The sequence below is a fragment of the Cyrtonyx montezumae genome, unplaced genomic scaffold (genome assembly GCF_038088225.1).
Source record: "Cyrtonyx montezumae isolate F1298 unplaced genomic scaffold, pur_monq_1.0 scaffold_7, whole genome shotgun sequence".
Classification (NCBI taxonomy): Eukaryota; Metazoa; Chordata; class Aves; order Galliformes; family Odontophoridae; genus Cyrtonyx; species Cyrtonyx montezumae.
The window spans coordinates 9267219-9284079 of record NW_027072078.1 but is presented as its reverse complement, the minus strand read 5'-3'; the positions used below and the strand labels follow the sequence as shown (position 1 = coordinate 9284079).

The window sequence follows — 16861 nt, the reverse complement described above, 5'->3', positions numbered from 1 at the left end:
TGGGGAAAAGATATTTCTGTGTATAATTTTATTTTCCTACTGATCTCTATTTTGTTTAAGACCATGTTTCATCATGAAATCACTTAAAATAAATCTTCTTAAAAAATCCACTTTGGAAATCAACTCTTTTATTGTGTCTTTGAATGTATCATAATGTTTGCAACAGTTTAAAACTTCTAGAGAAATAAAAAAATACTCCCTCACGTCACCTTTTCTAAGTGAATTCTGGTGGCCTGTGGAATCTGGAATACTACAGATCATCACTTGTAGCAGAAAAAGGAAGGATTCTTCACCAAAAGCAGAGGAATTCTAACGAGAACTACATTTGAAACAAAGGCTATCCTAAGTTCAACTACAGTCAACAGGCTGAAGATGCCCACACCTCTCATAAGGCTCTCTGCTTTTGAATGGAGTACCAGAATGGACAGCAACGTGCTTTATGGCAGTGGCTTAATACACAGCACTGTACTGTCATAGAAAAATATCTTCAGGGAAGAAGAGATTGTTCAGTCTCTCAAAAAAGCCAGTGTCTCCTGCTGAAGATTTCCTCTTGCTTTGGTAACAGGTGAGACTAGCTACCCTGGAAGGTCCTGGTCTTTCTTCATTGCTTGGGCAAGATATTTCTAATATTTCTATTATTTTAAAACTTTTCTGGACAGTAATTTTGCAATCTCTTGCTTCTAGCAGATGTGTGATATTAGCTAGCCTAAATCGTTGAAGGGAGCTATGTGGGGAAAGGAGAGGCTCTGAGAACACCTTTCAGAGCCTCTGTCCTACTTGTCAATTTTATACTCCTAAGACAGTTTCACCCAGATCATTGATAACTGGCGCCACATGTTGAGCAACTTCACATTTTTCCCTCAGTGTGAGGACTGGGGCTTGCACAAAGCTCGTGCCAGGTGACGCCGAGGCCATTCTGCTAAGCAGTCCCTGAAATACAGATTGTTTGCCAGTTGGTTTGAGGATTGCCTTTTCTTACTCATTTCCTATGTGCAAATGTTGTAGCACTCTTGCAGAGATTTTGATGGGGGAAAAATGGATTTTTTAAGTGGTTTATGTAAATGAGATTCATGGTAATTTTTGTGGGATGGGGGAGGGTCTGTATTCAAGGATTAGATCATTTCCAAAACTGAAGGCTGCAGGAACTGCAAGAGATAGCACGCTGATTCTGAGGGGTCTGTTGCATTTGAGCTTTGAGTATTTCACGTTGTTGCTAAGCATGTGGGATCAGTGAGGTTGCTTCAGCTTAAGGTGCTCTTAATAGATGGCTGGGGCATGGAGTAATCTCTGTACTGTAGTGGGGTTTTTGTATGTTTTTTGTTTGCTTGTTTTTTGCTGTTGTTTCTCTTTTCTGGATGTTATCCCTAAGAGAGAAACAACATTTGGTGTTGTTAAGTACAGGAGTACCACCTGTAAGACAGGCAGCTTTATGCTGTAATCCAAGAGGCATGGAATCAGTGTGTTTTTTGGCTTTCCTCCCCTATGTGGTACTCTGGTGTGCCTGATCTATGCTCTTTCTCCAAGCAAACAACTGCAGGTACTTCATACAACAGCAATCATGCACTGCAGGAAGTTGCTGCTGATGCTTGGAGGCTGCAGTAGCAGTGACAGCATGTAGGAGATGTGGATCTTTCCCCATGACTTCTGAAATCTGGGACACTGAAGACCATCGGGTAAGGTTTCATTCTGCTTTGTTTAAGTATGTACTGCCCTGTGGAATGGTTTTGCCACAAAGCTAACTGATTGCTTGGTAGAATTATTCATTTGCAAAGGTATTACAAATGAGTTAAAGAAGGCCCAGCCGTTCTCGGCTTCAGTCTCTGTGGTTCTTAATGTCATTCAGTTGTTCTCCAGCAACCAAGCTATCTGCTGAGCTTGGAAGCCCGCTCTCTGTTCACTCCAAATTGCATCAGTTGTGGCCAGCTTGAGGTGCGATCAGCACTTCTTGGGGGACCTGCACCTCTAACCAGAGGCTGGCTCCCTACAAGGCTTTGCACATCTTTGTGCAATGAAAAACGGATCAAGAAGAAATAGTTCAGACCACGAAACCCGCTAAAGACTGTAAAAAAGCCAACTTGGTGATGGGTAGATAACTAGGGAAAGCAAGAGAAGGAGTTAGTGTTAAGAATGGGAATCGTGCAGCTAACACATCTGGGGTAATTAAAAAATAGCAATTAATGATCATATGCAGACATTTGCAACAAACGTGGCTGATGATCCTGCTGGCGTGACCTTCACCCTGCCATCTCCCTTCCTCCACCTTTCGCCATTCTCTGTGTCTAATTAAAATTCCAAAGTCTTCAGGGTGGAGCCCCGCCAATTACAGCCTTCTCCAAGTGCCACGTGTTGCTATGGCGTTATGGTGTAAACAGAAAACGAAGGCTACAGCAATACACCCGTGTCACAGAACATTGTGCTCTTTTATTTGGTTTTCAGGACTGGAGAAGTGAGTAGAGCAGATCCTGCCCTTGGAAGGAGCTGAAGGGACACACAGGCAGCTCTAAGGAGGCGGACATAAGTACCGTCCTTTGCTTTTTGGCACCGTGTGCTGTAATAACCTAAAGCATTTTAATTGCAGCGATCGTTCAGTGTTTCTCCTGCGGAACACTCGGTGTGTTGGGAATGCTGCTTGCTTCTCATACCGCACAGCGTTTCTCAGCAAAACCCATCCCCTCTCCGCCTTGTATTTGCGTTCTCTTTCAGCCAAGCCGTCCGAAGCCGCGCTGCAGTGCAGGCAGCGGCCGGGCTGGCACCGCACGCGGACGGCAGAGCTCGGAGGGGCTTTAATAGAGAACTTCCGCAGCTCACAACGCGAGAAGCGGCGGAAGGAGGCGATGCGGGTGTCCCGCGCCGCCGACCGCTACCGCCGCGCCGCCTCGGCCCTTCCCCCTGCTGTCCTGCTACCGGAGTAGGAGCGGCTCGCTCCGCCGGGCGGCGGCGGGACAAAACGCCTCCCCAGGGCCGAGGGCAGCGGCGGGACCCCCGGCACCTGCCGCGCTCCGCCCGCCTCGGAGGCGCGAGGGCTGCCGGCCGGGGGCGCTCGGCGGGCGGAGGGCGTGCGACCAATGGCGGCGGAGACGGCGGGCGCGGATTGGCTGCTCCGCAGCACGAGGGGGCGGGGCGAGCGGGCGCCGCCGGGGCCGCCACATCTGCCGGGCTGCGCTTTTCAAACGCCGGCTGCGCGGGGCGGCGGTTGGTGGCGCGCGGGCCGTCTCGCGGCGGCCGTTGTGGGAGCGGCGGCCGCGCTCCGTGAGGGGGCTCTGCGGGGAGAGGTGAGCGCGGCCGCGATGGGCGGCGGGTCCGGGATCGGGCGGGTTCGGCGGGGCGGCGAGCGTCGCAATGCTTCCCTTCGGGACTCAGCTTAAGCCGTCCTTAAGAGCGGAGAGATTATGAAACGTTGCTGAATGCACTTAGCGGTCGCTGATCCTCGCTTATCTCGCTTGTCCCTAATGTAAGTGCTTGTGTTGAGGTCCTGCCGAGCTCAGGTAGCTGTTGAGCCGCATTCAGTGCATACGCTGCGGAGAGCAGTCGGTGATGTACAGCTTGAGACATCCAAATCAGCCTGTGACACAATAAGCTGCTCTGTGACTGGGGAGAGAGAAGCCCTGGTTCCCTGCGAGCAGGGTGATTCACAGGCGTGCAGCTTACCCTTCTTTGGGAACCTTTGCTAAGCTTTCGATTTATTTCACGCTTATTAAACATTGCGTAAAATTTTCTCTTTAAGCTGTAGGGTTGTGAGGTTTGCTATTACCATTTTTCCTTTACTAGAGCTAAAATATGAATCTTGGTTTATACCCAGAACAGTTCCAGTATGAATTATCACGTTCCAAGAGCTGGACGAGGTTCGATGGGTGCTGGGTTGTGTGTGAAACACAGCTAGGTCGAGTGCTCCCCCAGAAGCTTCTGAGAGCACACTGCTGTCATTTGAGAACTGAAAGCGTTTTTAATGGCTGTCAACTCTGTCCTGGCTATAATTTGCCTTGTGAGCAAATTTTTTTTACTATTGCTAACAAAGATAAACCTGCCCTTTGCCTTGAAATAAGCCGTGAGTTAAGGCTGCTGGTATCCTTCAGTAACCTTTTTCTGCTTTGCTTTTGCATCACACCTGAAGAGATGCTTCAGGCCTGTAAATGTGAGTGCCCAAACTTGTTTTCTTACCTTTTAAATAGCTGCTGCTTTTTCTTTTTTTTTTTTTTTTTTTTTTTAATATCAGTAGTAGTAGAATTAGTATGTGTGGTTCTGTCTTGTGAATGTGCCGTTATTCTGGCCTGTTGAGGTGGCTTATTTGTTGTTTGGTTCTGAGTGATCAGAACTTGTATGGAAAAAGTTGTTCTTTCATCACGGTTTCTAACAAGCAACCCAGTTAGGCTAAAACAGCTTAAAAAAACAGAATTTGTTTTTTGAATGAATTTTCTTGGCATCACTTAGTTCTCTCGTTTAGTGTTCCGTTCCAATTGCATACGTACAGTGTAGACCTAAGCACTGATCTGTGTGTATTGCCTTGCACAGTGATTGTGGAGTTGCCCAAACTCAACATCATGTTGCTTTAGCAGGTGACTGGCAGAAGAAAGAGACCTGTTGCTGACAATGTCCAGGAGAAAGCTGGAGAACAAAAGCCTTTCAGGCTTGTTGGCCATGTCTCTGCAGACACAAATCAGGATGGACAATTTCCACAATTTTTACATGCTCGAGTCCAAAGAGCTGGGAAGGTAAGGCTGCTCCTGTTTATTTTAGTCAGAGGGATTTCTGGTGCACAAGAGTTGTGTGCAATGATAGACTTGCTTTCTGGCAGACTTTTATGGCCACAGATGAGGAATGAAGTATGGTTCTCCCCACCCACCTTCCCTTCCCTGCTCCCTTCCTCCCTTCTTTTCAGTGTCAAACAGGCTCTGTAAGAGCAAGGGTGAGGTATACATAGCATGCTAGGCTTTTTCATGGCAGAGAAGTTCAGGCTGTTCTCATAGCAACATAAGTCAAAGAGTCTGTTCTTCTTTCCCCTTTCCCTATCTAGTCACACGCAGGGACATAAACTCAAGAGGAGATAACCTAGAGTAGTATTGCAAGACAAAGAATGGCACTTTCTGTGCTGGTGATCCTGGCTGTTGGTGGAGGGTTGGTTCCCTGTTTTTTAAGTCCAGAAAACAAAGACCTCTTTTTTACTGACCTTTTATGGTTACGTTTCTAACAACCTAGGGTAATTTTGTGGTCTACTTCCTTCACTTGTTTTTGCAATAGTAAAATAGCAAATCAAAGAAAACAAAAAAACATGGTATTTGTGTTAAAGACATCTGAGTCAATGCTTATTTAAAATCATTGGCTTAATTCATACCTTGAAAATATCCAGGGAGTTGTATATAAACCCACGCAAATGAAATAAGAGTGGTCATGCTTCCAAGCATGGGTCATTTTTAACTTGTTAGGTATCCTGGTGCTGAGCAGTGAACCTTCCTACCTCTAGCTTGGGCAGGCATAACTTTGTCATGTCTTTCACCTGATGGTTCTGCCCTTTTCTCTAGCATGTTTGTATCTCGTACTCTATAAACCTGTAGCCCTTCATTTTCCTCTATTGGTGGCACTTTGTCAGCCCTGGTTCTGAATGCCATGCTCTATGGAATCATTTATGTGCTGCCCTCCAGAACTCTGGTGTTCTTCAAACGCTGGATTTTCAGATCGTACGTACCTGTGATGTGAAATGATGTTTAAAGCAAACAAAAACATCTTTTTTTGCTTGAATTTCCAAACTCAGTTTTTAATGCTTTCTGTACATGCAGAAGTAGACAAATAAAAAAAAAAAGTGCCCAAATTCAAGGAATCAGAAGTAGGGAGGTATCTTTTCCAAATATGGTTATTTAGCTTTTCTGGCCTAACAGTTTGTGTGTGTTCACTTGCAGTTTTCATCTTCCTTTAAGTCATTCTTTTGTTCTTTGCTATTTAACCCTCCCAAGTCCCTTTTCTTCCTCCCACGCCCTTATCTTTTAGGTCCTTTGCTGTTGAAGGCACTGACTCATGAAGCAGGCAGGTTCTGTTTTGTGGGTTTGATAGTTCTGTCCTCACTGTGGATGGCTTGGCTTCTTTTTAAGTAGTTGAGTTTCTGTGGTTTATAACCTGAGATGCGGAAATAACTTGAAATTCATCTGCACCGTGTACCTCTACAGCATTGCATTTGCTTCGCAGGCAGTAAGGAGAGGGAAGCTGTGTGCTTGCTTTAGTGCAAGATCTAACTTCAGATCTATTTTCTTTTTTTTTTCATTTCTGGGGAAATTACACTACTTAAACAATTATATGAAGAAAACTTGGCTAGGCTTGTTTCTTCAAGCCTCAGCTTTTCTGTTAAGCTGAAGTGCTATGTCCTGCGAGTGTTTCCAAGTTATGCGATGCTTTTTTATTTCTTGTTTGGGAGACCACTGTTAGCTGTTATCGAGACTCAGAATATCTTGAAACATTGAGTAATATGACAACTTTGTAACTTCAACCAGAATGTTAATTTCTGTGTGGTTTCCATAACGCTTAACAAACAGAAACTATTTTGAAGCAGTTCTGTGTGTATACGTTATGTGCAGGTGCTTTTAGTAGTGAAGTTTCATTTTTCCAAGTCCTCACTTGCTTAATTAAAGATTTATTGTTTTTTTCCTTACTTTTCTTTCCTTTAGAAACCTATATAGCAAATACTATATTAGATTTGAATGCGTTGTTTATACACCTGTATGTCCTACCTGTAAGCAAGTTTGTTCTGTTTGGTTAGGAATGGCATGGAAAGGAAAACTATAAAAGTAGAAGTAAAAGGATGGAAGTTGCTGTCAGCTGAAAATAGTTTGAGGTAAAGGACATGGAGTCAGTGATAAAATATCTGAGGTCTGTACAGGTTGAAGCAGAGAATAGAGTCTAGGCTGGACTAAGCAATATTGGAGTGGGCCCAGAGAAGGGCCACGAAGGTGCTCAGAGGGCTCTCCTGTAAAGACAGGCTGAGGGAGCTGGGCTTGTTCAGCTTTGAGAGGGAAAGGCTCTGGGGAGACCTCACTGCAGCCTCCCAGTACTTGGAGGGTGGTTATGAATAGGAAGGGGAGACTTCTTACATGGTCTGTTAGTGATAGGGCAATGGGGAATTTGTATTTATTCTTTTTCCCCCTTCATTGCTTTAAAAATAAAATAATTGGTACGCTATAAATATCACGAGGAGTGGAAATTCGTACATCATAGGCTTCTTCTGGAGATACCACTGCTCCTTCAAACAGCTGTACCCAGAGCTGCTGGAAGTAAGATGTTCAGAAACTCTCAGGAAAGGTCTTCCTGTTCTCTTGAAACTCAACCAGTTCCTCTTCCGTAATTTTAGAGAAACTTCTGTGGCTGACGACACGGTGTGATGTTAAAACGAGACTGCAAGCTCATATAGGGGAATATCTTCATACCTCAATACACTGAGAAATTCAGCTCTATGACTTCAAGTGCTTAGCAATAGTATCTCGTTTAACAGTTGGGAAAGCACTTGGCTATTTCAGGCTTATGAAGATTTGCTAATATGAAGGTTGTGCACATCAGGTTGTAAATAGATTTTGCCTCTTGATTTTTTTTTCCTTTGTATTATGTATTTGCCTTTCTGAATTTACTAGGTAAGAAATAAGTCAGAAACATAATTGATGTTGAAATAAGTGATGACAAGAAAGTGTTCTGTTGTGTTCTGTTATTTCTAACTGTCAGCAGTGTGAATAAAAGTCAGCTTTGCATCCTCTGTGATTCAGTTGGAAACTCACAAACTGTTTAACACAGTTGTGATCTGTTTCGTTCTGAGAGAAACAGGTGCCCTTTTGCAGAGCCTTGACTTTAAGGGAAAAAAAAAAACCTTAGACACATGGTTTGTGTCCCAGATGTTCCTTTTCAGTTTTACTTTCTTCTGTTTTGTTCTTCACACCAGAAGAAGCCTGCAGGACAGCCCCGTCTCCCTTACTGAAGAATCCAGAGTAGGTGCAAAAGGGCAGGCTGTGTAGCTGGTGCTGAGCCTCTCACCTGCTTGGTTCACGGGCAGAGGTGTTGTTTGTTTGAAGCCACAGATGTGGGTGTTTTTCTTTGCAAATGGTTTTGTAACTGTTTTTGGAACTTTAAACAATTTACTTTAGCCCTTCAAGTATTTTGCTGTTTTTTCTTTTTCTTTTTTTTAATCGTATTTCTTGTGTAATTTGAAAACACTTTGTAAATATGCAGCTAGGCACTTCTGGGAATGCAGAACTGGTGATTGTAAAACTAGGGTTGTTGGGGGTTTTTTTGGTTTTTTTTTTTGTTTTTCAGGAGTTTGTAACTTGGCTTAAAAACCTGCATTTTTCCCCTAATTTTTCTTAAAGGTCAACCTGGTGTTTTAACTACACTGTGTGGTTTTCTTTTAAAAGCATGTCTTTGCCAAAAGACATTTTTGTTTCCATACCCAAACAGTTGGCTAGGAAATAAAGCAGCGAACTCTGGGAGAGGGAGTGCTAAGTAGTGGGTGTTTTTCTGATTAGACATTTCTAAACTTAGTGCATTAACACGAATTTTTAGCAGTACTGCATGATTTGTGAATGGAAGGGGTTTTTATTTTTATGCCTGAAGTTTTCTGCACGGAGGAACTTTGGGAACTTTGCCCCAACCCTAGTGTAGACTTACACTTTCTTTTCCCCTACATTCTTTCTTTCTTTTTTTTTTCCACAGTTGTTTTGTTCTGCTGTATCCTGTAGGCATTGTGTATGTGCTATACTGTGTTTGTGAGTGCATGTACTGTGGGTTTTGTTTGCTTTTTCAACAAAGTTGCCGACCTGAACAAAGCCCTGAGCAGCCTGACCTGACCTCCTTGCTGTCCCCGTGAGAAAGTCAAACTCCGAAGATAATGGGGGAGTGTCAAGCCTTTGTGATTCTAATGGCAACTTAATTACTTTTTCTATTCTAAGTTCTAATATATTTTTCCTTTTATTTTGCAGGGGAAGATGTGGTGTGGTTAGAAAATGTATAGCTAAATCCACAGGCCAAGAATATGCAGCTAAATTTTTAAAGAAGAGAAGGAGAGGTCAAGACTGCAAAGCAGAGATTCTTCATGAAATTGCTGTGCTTGAATTAATGAAATCCAATCCTCGCATAGTTCATCTCCATGAAGTCTATGAAACAGCAAGTGAAATCATCTTAGTGTTGGAATAGTAAGTATTCCCTTTGTCACGTGTCCCATGCTGGTAGTTAAAAACCTGTCGATTTATTTGTTTTTTGCTTGAGTTGTCTGAACACCTGTAAGAATTACAACACTATATTGTATAGGTTATGCTAATATTTAATTATGATTTTTTAATTTACTAGTATTTATTAAAGTCTTGGGGCCTTGTCAATGTGATTTATTCTCACGTAAATTCAGGAGTTGCATCCATTGCTGTGACTCTTTGATTTTGGATGTGTATTTTGTGAAACCCATAGCTAATGAGCTCTGTTGAAACTCTGGAATAGAGACACAGCAAAATACACTAAAACTTGTATGAGCTTTTTACTCAATGTTTAAGATATGCACTGATAAAAGTATCTTTTTCAGATTTTTCTTTTTTTTCTTTTTTTCAGATTTTTTTCTTTTTTCAGATTTTTCTCTTTTTTTTTTCTTTTTATCTTTTTACAGATTTTTCTTGATGCTGCATAACTCATTTCTGTAGATGCTTTCACTCATTTCAAACTGGATTTTTTTTGTGCTTTAAATACTATCTCGCTTAGGAATGTGTTTTATGTGAGCGGATCACCCTGTTCAGCACCAGCCTTTGATATTCTGATCAAACAAACCTAATATAAAGCCTGATCACAAATTCTGTAATGTGATTTGTAGTTCTTTTTCTTAGAGAATGTCTTCTGTCAAGCTGAGCAGAGAGAATGTTCTTGAATGCTGTCAGAGATGGATAGTGCTTTGATGCATCTTAAATCATACCGGAAAAGGGCTGCCTGATACCAAGTGCTGATTTCAGAGAAGCTGAGCATGCTCATGTTCTGTGCTTCACTAACTGCATGAGATGACTTGGTGACTGAAGATAGCAATTCACTTGAGGATTCTGAGCGTCTGTAGTTTGTTTTTTTCTTGTTGTAAAACTACTTAACTTCTGTAGCTGCTTCCTCTGAAGCTCATGCATCTTTTCAGATGCCCTCGTGGCTGCTCATCAGCTCTGAAAACAAGTCTTCCAATATGGGAATTAGTTTGAGTTAGTCATCATATTGTGGCTGTATGTTCAAATGTTTGGAGTGTTAGAGACAAGAACAAGTGAGTTTTTTTCTAATAGGATTTAAGTTTTGCATACAAGATATTAGAAGCAGTGGTGATCTACATGCATTGTGATAAACTGCTTTTCATGTGGCTAAATTGTCTTCCAAAAGAGCAAAGGAAAAAAAGGAAGGAGAAGAACTTTTTTTTTCTTCCCCTTGGAACTAAATGATCCCTAACACTTTAATGAGCACTAAAACAACGGTTTCCCAATTCAGCAACAAGTTGTTTCCCATTTCACTATCTTTCCTGCTATGCGTAGTCTTCGCTGTTGCTTGGTTGTATGAATGGGGTTCTTCAGACCATGCAGCATTGGTTTGTTTAAGCACGTTTTCTAAATGAAGAAGGGAAATGAATGCTAGTTCTTAATAAGGCCATATCTGTAGAGGTAATAATATTTATTCTAAAGACTTGAATGGTAATTCAAAGGCTCCATAATGAAGGTGGGTACTCCTCTGTTCTGAGGATCGAAGGTAAATGGAGGAATCCAGCTGCTGGGAGAGATCTGGCAGCTGTTCTAATTTATAGTGGTACTGAGCAGCCGTACAAATTTTCAAATCCATCTTAGGTCATTGAATAACCAAGAAGGAGCCCGGTGGAGTCAGATCAGTGGCCTACTCTCCTGCTGTTCTCAGGAGTGGCTGGTAGCACATGCTCTCTAGGAAGCGTTGAGGCTCACGTGAGCCCCCTCATCTCTGTTTTGTCACAAATGCAGTCAGGTAAGGCATGACTGACACCTCACATAGCTTCAGCAGGTAGTAGCTGTTTGTACAGGTTGTCCAATATTGTTCCCTTTTTATAGACTATCATATTACTAAAGGTGGAGCTCATGCTTACCAGTGTGTTTCTGACGTAGCTTGCTGGCTTTGAGATGGGAGCTTCAGGCAGTTAGAGCAGGCTGAGGAATGATTTCAAACCCAGCTTGGAAAGAAACAGCTGACACTGTGGCAACACAGAGTGTAACTAAGAAACCACATGCAAGATGATTACACAAGGTTATTTCCACGCTTCCTTTATGCTTTACTAATGATAGGGTGCTGTAAGTAAACAGCTTTTTTTGAGGAAGACATACTGAGATGTTGGGTTTTTTTAAATAAAAAATTAATAAATCTAGTCACAATCTCTCTTGTAAGTGGTAGATGTCAAACTGACAGAGCTAAGTGCCTGTATTTCATAATATTCTGTGTCTACAAGAGTTGAAGACTTTGCTCACTGACTGACACGGCAACTGTATTTCATCAAGGTCAGTGGGCTAGGTCTCATTTCTTGTACCTGCCAGATAGAAAGGACTGTTTCTGATCTTCCATCTGAACGGTAAGATCTGTGGTAGCGAGTGTGCAGTTTCCTCTTGCTTCAGAGATGTTCCTCTTCAACTCAGTCTGTTCATTGCATTATAGTTCGTGCATGTGGTGAGGGTTTTAGTCCCTGAATCGGAGAATAGGAATGCTGTTTGATTTTCTTGCCTCAAATCATTTGTGGATTTAATTGAAGAAATTTCAGGTGTAACTTCTGAAGGTGTTTTCTATTAGGAACTGAGGATAGATCTGATCATCTTAAAAGCATCTTCAGGCTCACTTTCAAAGTAGCAAGCTTGAGTTTTCCAAAGAGTTTGAAGCAATTCAGCTACAGAATTGTTTCACCTTCTGAACTGCTGTAGTTAGCTATGAGGAAAATAAAAGCATCTTCAGATATTTTTACCCTATTTTTTTTTTTTTAAGACATGTGACATGTCTGGGTTGAGTGTGTTCAAAAAGAGTGGGAGAAACGTATTTACTCAGCCTCAAAAAAAGAATATCTATTAAATAGCTACTGATAAATAATTTTAGATTAAATTAATAGATACTGTTTATAAAAATTTTCTCTCTAGAGCTTTCAAGTTTAATACGTTAGTGTTCTTGATTGTGTTTCAGTGCTGCTGGAGGAGAAATCTTTAACTTGTGTGTCCCAGATCTGGATGACAGAATTTGTGAAAGTGATATTATAAGGCTGATAAGACAAATACTTGAAGGACTTTGTTGCTTGCATGAAAAAAATATTGTTCATCTTGATTTAAAGGTGAGGTTGCATCAGACTTCTGTTTAGTACTTTGTCTTCAACTTAATATTGTGATAATCAAAATAATTTGTTAAATACATGGCAAAGATGAGAAGACAGTGTTCTAGAGAAAATAACTTCTTAAAAATAGAAGCCATGTAAATAAAAATTAACAATAACATTTCAGTTTATGTTGTTATTTTTTTGCAGTTTGTATTTTGTGAGCTGAGAATTTTTTTCTGTTCTAGCCTCAAAATATTTTGCTGAGCAGCATCAATCCACTCGGTGATGTGAAAATTGTAGATTTTGGGATGTCTCGGAAGATTGAGAACACCACTGAACTGCGGCAAATCATGGGAACGACAGAATATCTCGGTAGGAAAGAGCTGCGTTGTGATTCTGATGTGAGAAAGAGCAGTTGATGAAATGTGCTTATCAACTTTTAATCCATTACTGGAGAACTTAGCAGCACAAGGCAGCAGTTCTGAGCTGTTCTTTCTGTAGAGAAGTTAACTTTTTTTTTTGCATGTAAATAAGTTATATGAATAAGCACAGCTTATTTCATGCTGTAGTGTTTGTTCTGTTGGAAACTACAATTCAACAGTTGTACAGATTCAATTAATAAGATTTTTTTTACTGTTCTTCTGATTTGAATTTCAGTACGACACTAGCATGCACAGAATCATATGAATTAAGAGTGCTGTTCAGTAAGATTTAACATTAAAATATTCTTGGGAAAGTGAAAAACTGCCTTTTATGCATGGCCCACTGAGGGGAAGGTTTCCAGAATTGCCTACACCTGTTTTTTTAAGAGCAGGTGAATCTGTGGTGAGTGGTGTGGTATCTAACGTACGCTGACAGCTGCTGGCCATGAAATTGGCGTGGTCTTTGGGCTTTGTGGTGTTAACATGCTGAAGACTTTGTGCATTCCCTGTAAAGACTGAGTACTTGAAATTAGGAAAGTCTTTTAGGTGCATCCATCTGACGTGGGAATATCTTGGGACTTGGATAGAGTAGATCTTAAGCCGTATAAATACCACTTCAGTCTGAACCACTTAAATTTCATTGTTTAATCATACTGGAATAATGTTTTTCACCGTGAAAAAAGGAAACCTGATTACTTAAACATCATATTCTCTTAATAATGGTTATCAAGTTGACAGAAGAGTTGATGGAAATGTATTAATTCAAGGTTGCATTAACAGTATGCCTATTAAAGTGTCTTTTTCTTTCCTTATCTCTTTATGTAGCTCCAGAAATCTTAAACTATGACCCTATTACTACAGCCACGGATATGTGGTAGGTTGTATATCTTGATCTGTTGTCCCGTCTACCTTGGTAACAGTTAACAGCCTGCATGCCAGCTCCAGTCTGATGCAGCTTTATCTGGTTTCTGAGAATACTGTTCTGTGGATGGGCTGAACAAGAGATGGGGTGGCTGGGAGGAGGAGTGCTCAGAATTTGAACTGGAGTTTATACAGATTTCTGTCTGTGGCTCTGTTGCACACAGGCAGTGGAGTGAAGTGGCTTCTGAACATCAAGTGTGCTTCTGTTCCAACAGTGACAATGATCTGATAGCATACTTAAGGTATTCGTTACCTGAAACATGTTATCCCAGAGTATTAACTGCTCTGGGACTCTCTTCCTTCACCATTTTTCTGTCATTAAATATTCTGATTCTGGAAATGTTCAGAAGTCAACATAACACTTATCTTTAGACCAACATCAGATGGTACAGAACGTCATAAAAATGAGCCAGTGAACCATGTAAGTGTAAGGGCTAGCTTTTTGTGATGCTTCCTTAGAAACATGATGTGTTATTATGGTCTTATTGCGTATCTAAATAAAGCAAATTCAATTTTAAATGTTGCCATGATAATGATTACTTCTTTCAAATTCTCAGCTTACAATAGTAATTAAATTTGTGGTGGTTTTTTTTGCCTACTCTTGTGGGAGTAGGCAAACTATTGGCCCTCTGCTGAGAATCTTGAACATGCAGCTGCATATTTCCACGCTGCAGTGAGTACTATCAGACCACAAAACAATTTTTTATGCATCAAAAATACATCTAAGGTTTATAATAAATGAAATTGTATGGTACTCACATTCATGTTCTTAGGGAAAAACATCTTAGCAAGAGGATACTGTAACAGAAGTCAGATCCTGATTGCTTGTATAGAAGGGTGGACTGTGTCTCAGACTTCAATACTTCTTCCAGAATTTTTGTGAAATAACGGCTGTTTTTTATTTACCTGCAAATGAGGACCTTTTTTTTGCAGTTCTTTTTTCCTCAAAACTGCCATATCTGCAAGAATAGACTGTGTGAAAATTCTGTATTTCCTTTTTATAACAGTCTCAATGGCAAGAAAAGAAAGGCTTATTTGAAAGTAAGCAATTAAAGAAACAAAAAGAAGTCCTTTCACGGAGATATAGACGAATTTCTTTGTGTGTATATGTGCATCCACGTTTGAATCATATAGAACTGAGAGGTCACGTACTGGTTTTAGTTCTGAGTGTGGCATACATCAAGGTGTTTGATCTCTACAGCAAAGAAGTATGGGAAGATGCATTGTTTTACATTGTGTTCTTACTTCAGGAACATAGGTGTAATATCATACATGCTGCTGACCCAAGAATCTCCATTTGTGGGAGCTGATAATCAAGAAACTTTCCTTAATATATCTCAAGTTAACGTGGATTATTCAGAAGAAACATTTTCATCAGTTTCACAGCCTGCCAAAGACTTCATTCAAAAACTTCTCATAAAAAATCCTGAGTAAGTAACGCTCTTCAGGCAATAATCTTTTATGCTTTTGAGCACACAGAAAATATGAATGTTAACCTGGGACACTGACATCATTGATTTGAGCAGTTAATAGTTCGCAGTGTGCTGGTATTATCAGCTTGATATTTAAAAGTGTTGGTTTCTGCTTTTGTATAACCTAAGTAAAGGATCTTTGGTTCACTGGCTGGCTGTTAACTGTAATCAGGCTCAGTCTTTGAGTTCGCTCACTTTCAAATTCTGACTTACTTTATATATTTCATTCAGAGGTCTGACTATTCGTGTTTCTTATGAAACGTGTTCTGGGAAGTTCAGGTTTTTGTCGACAACCTAATAGTTTTGGAGAGACAAAATGCCATCTTTCTGATGTGTGTCTGGATGCTTCCTGACATCTTTGATGGAGCTTTTTACTTTAATATATTTTATATCAAAACCTGGCAGTCTTATGACCGTGTGTGTTTTCTTCATGCTACCTATATGTACTCTTTAGGAATATGTATATACATGTATAGTGTTTTGTCATGTTCAGTTGTCTGAAAAGTAGTTCTCAATCAAAATCACAAACTTCTTTTTGCTATAATGGGTATTTCCATAACTTAGTGTTCTTTAAAATGCCTTGATCAGTATCCAAATTCCCAAAGGGGCTGAACTCTGAGAAAATGGTCTTTGAGAAAATGATAGTCATTAACTGTGTCTGTGCTTGCTACATGGTGTTACATGGGGACTTGTTTGTATCTGTTGCACTAGTAAATGTGCAAACAAAAGAAAAAAGGTGTATGTATATACTGGAGAGTAACATTTAGTTGAGTCAGCTAGTCATGTTCCTCTAAGTTTTGTGAAGTATTATTGCTTGTATTGCTATGTATTGTCACTCGCAGTGATGCAATAGTTTCTATCCTCAGCAAGCCTGCATGTAAGCAGGAGACGAACAATCTGCTTGAGAAAGCGGTCCTTTGATAGTAAGGGACGATGATAGTAATCATTCATGATAGATGTCATCATGAATGAACAATCCTTTCTACTTTATCTCACGTAGAAGGTTTGTCAAGAGCTGGAACAACTCACAGGAGCTGTATTATTGTGAAGGAAGTGATTTTGAAGATCTTGCTTTGGTAGATGTTGATGTGTGCCTGCAGAATCTTTAGCTTTCTGCCGCTGTTAGTCCTCTCCTTGCTCTCTTTTGGGCATATCAGTCTTCATTATATGCTCAGCAACTCTTTTCCAATTCTTGTACTTGGTGTGTATGTCTTTTTGAATATTAAGAGGGAAAAATCTGTCCTCAGATTGTTAGCACCATAATAAGACTTCTCTAAGCAAAAAAAATTCTTCCTGTATTGTAGAACATAACAATGCAAAATGTGTTATAAACTGGAGTAGCAATTACTAGATTATCCAAGGGAATCGTTTCATAAATCTGAGGTCTGTTGGGAAGTAAATACATTCTGCAAGTTTGTGCCAGTCTGTGGTGAACTGCATCAGTAAAACACTGCAGAATGTCTGTTAAAGTTGATGACAGCACGTCCTTTGGCCTTTCTTGAAAACATCGTGATTGAATGTTCATTAGCCTATTTATAACAATCTGTACAAAACGTAGAACTTCGAAAGCATAAGCACATATATGTTAATAATGTTGAAAACATTCCAAGGGACTCAATGCTGGCTGTTCCTTGTTCTGATGAAAAGTTTAAGAGCTTGGACATCCAGCAGCAGGGTAAATTGTCAACTGAAATCCAGATGCATGTTGCTTAATCCTGAACCATGGTAGGTTCTAATGTGCTTTTTAAAAAGCAGCAGTGGTGGTG

The 16861-nt window shown here is 40.7% G+C and overlaps 1 protein-coding gene across 2 annotated transcripts in view; it reads left to right on the top strand.

The window, feature by feature from the left end:
• Positions 1 to 16861, top strand: part of STK17B (serine/threonine kinase 17b) — a 93964-nt gene that overhangs the window by 75413 nt on the left and 1690 nt on the right. The window contains exons 1-7 of one of the 2 annotated variants that reach the window (XM_065750617.1): positions 3171 to 3249; positions 4554 to 4709; positions 8943 to 9155; positions 12154 to 12298; positions 12526 to 12652; positions 13528 to 13576; positions 14874 to 15053. In XM_065750617.1, the coding sequence (XP_065606689.1) occupies positions 4588 to 4709; positions 8943 to 9155; positions 12154 to 12298; positions 12526 to 12652; positions 13528 to 13576; positions 14874 to 15053 (836 nt within the window). In that variant the 5' untranslated portion in view covers positions 3171 to 3249; positions 4554 to 4587. Of the gene's footprint in view, positions 1 to 3170; positions 3250 to 4550; positions 4710 to 8942; positions 9156 to 12153; positions 12299 to 12525; positions 12653 to 13527; positions 13577 to 14873; positions 15054 to 16861 lie in introns of those variants that run through there. The other variant, XM_065750616.1, reaches the window with a different exon arrangement.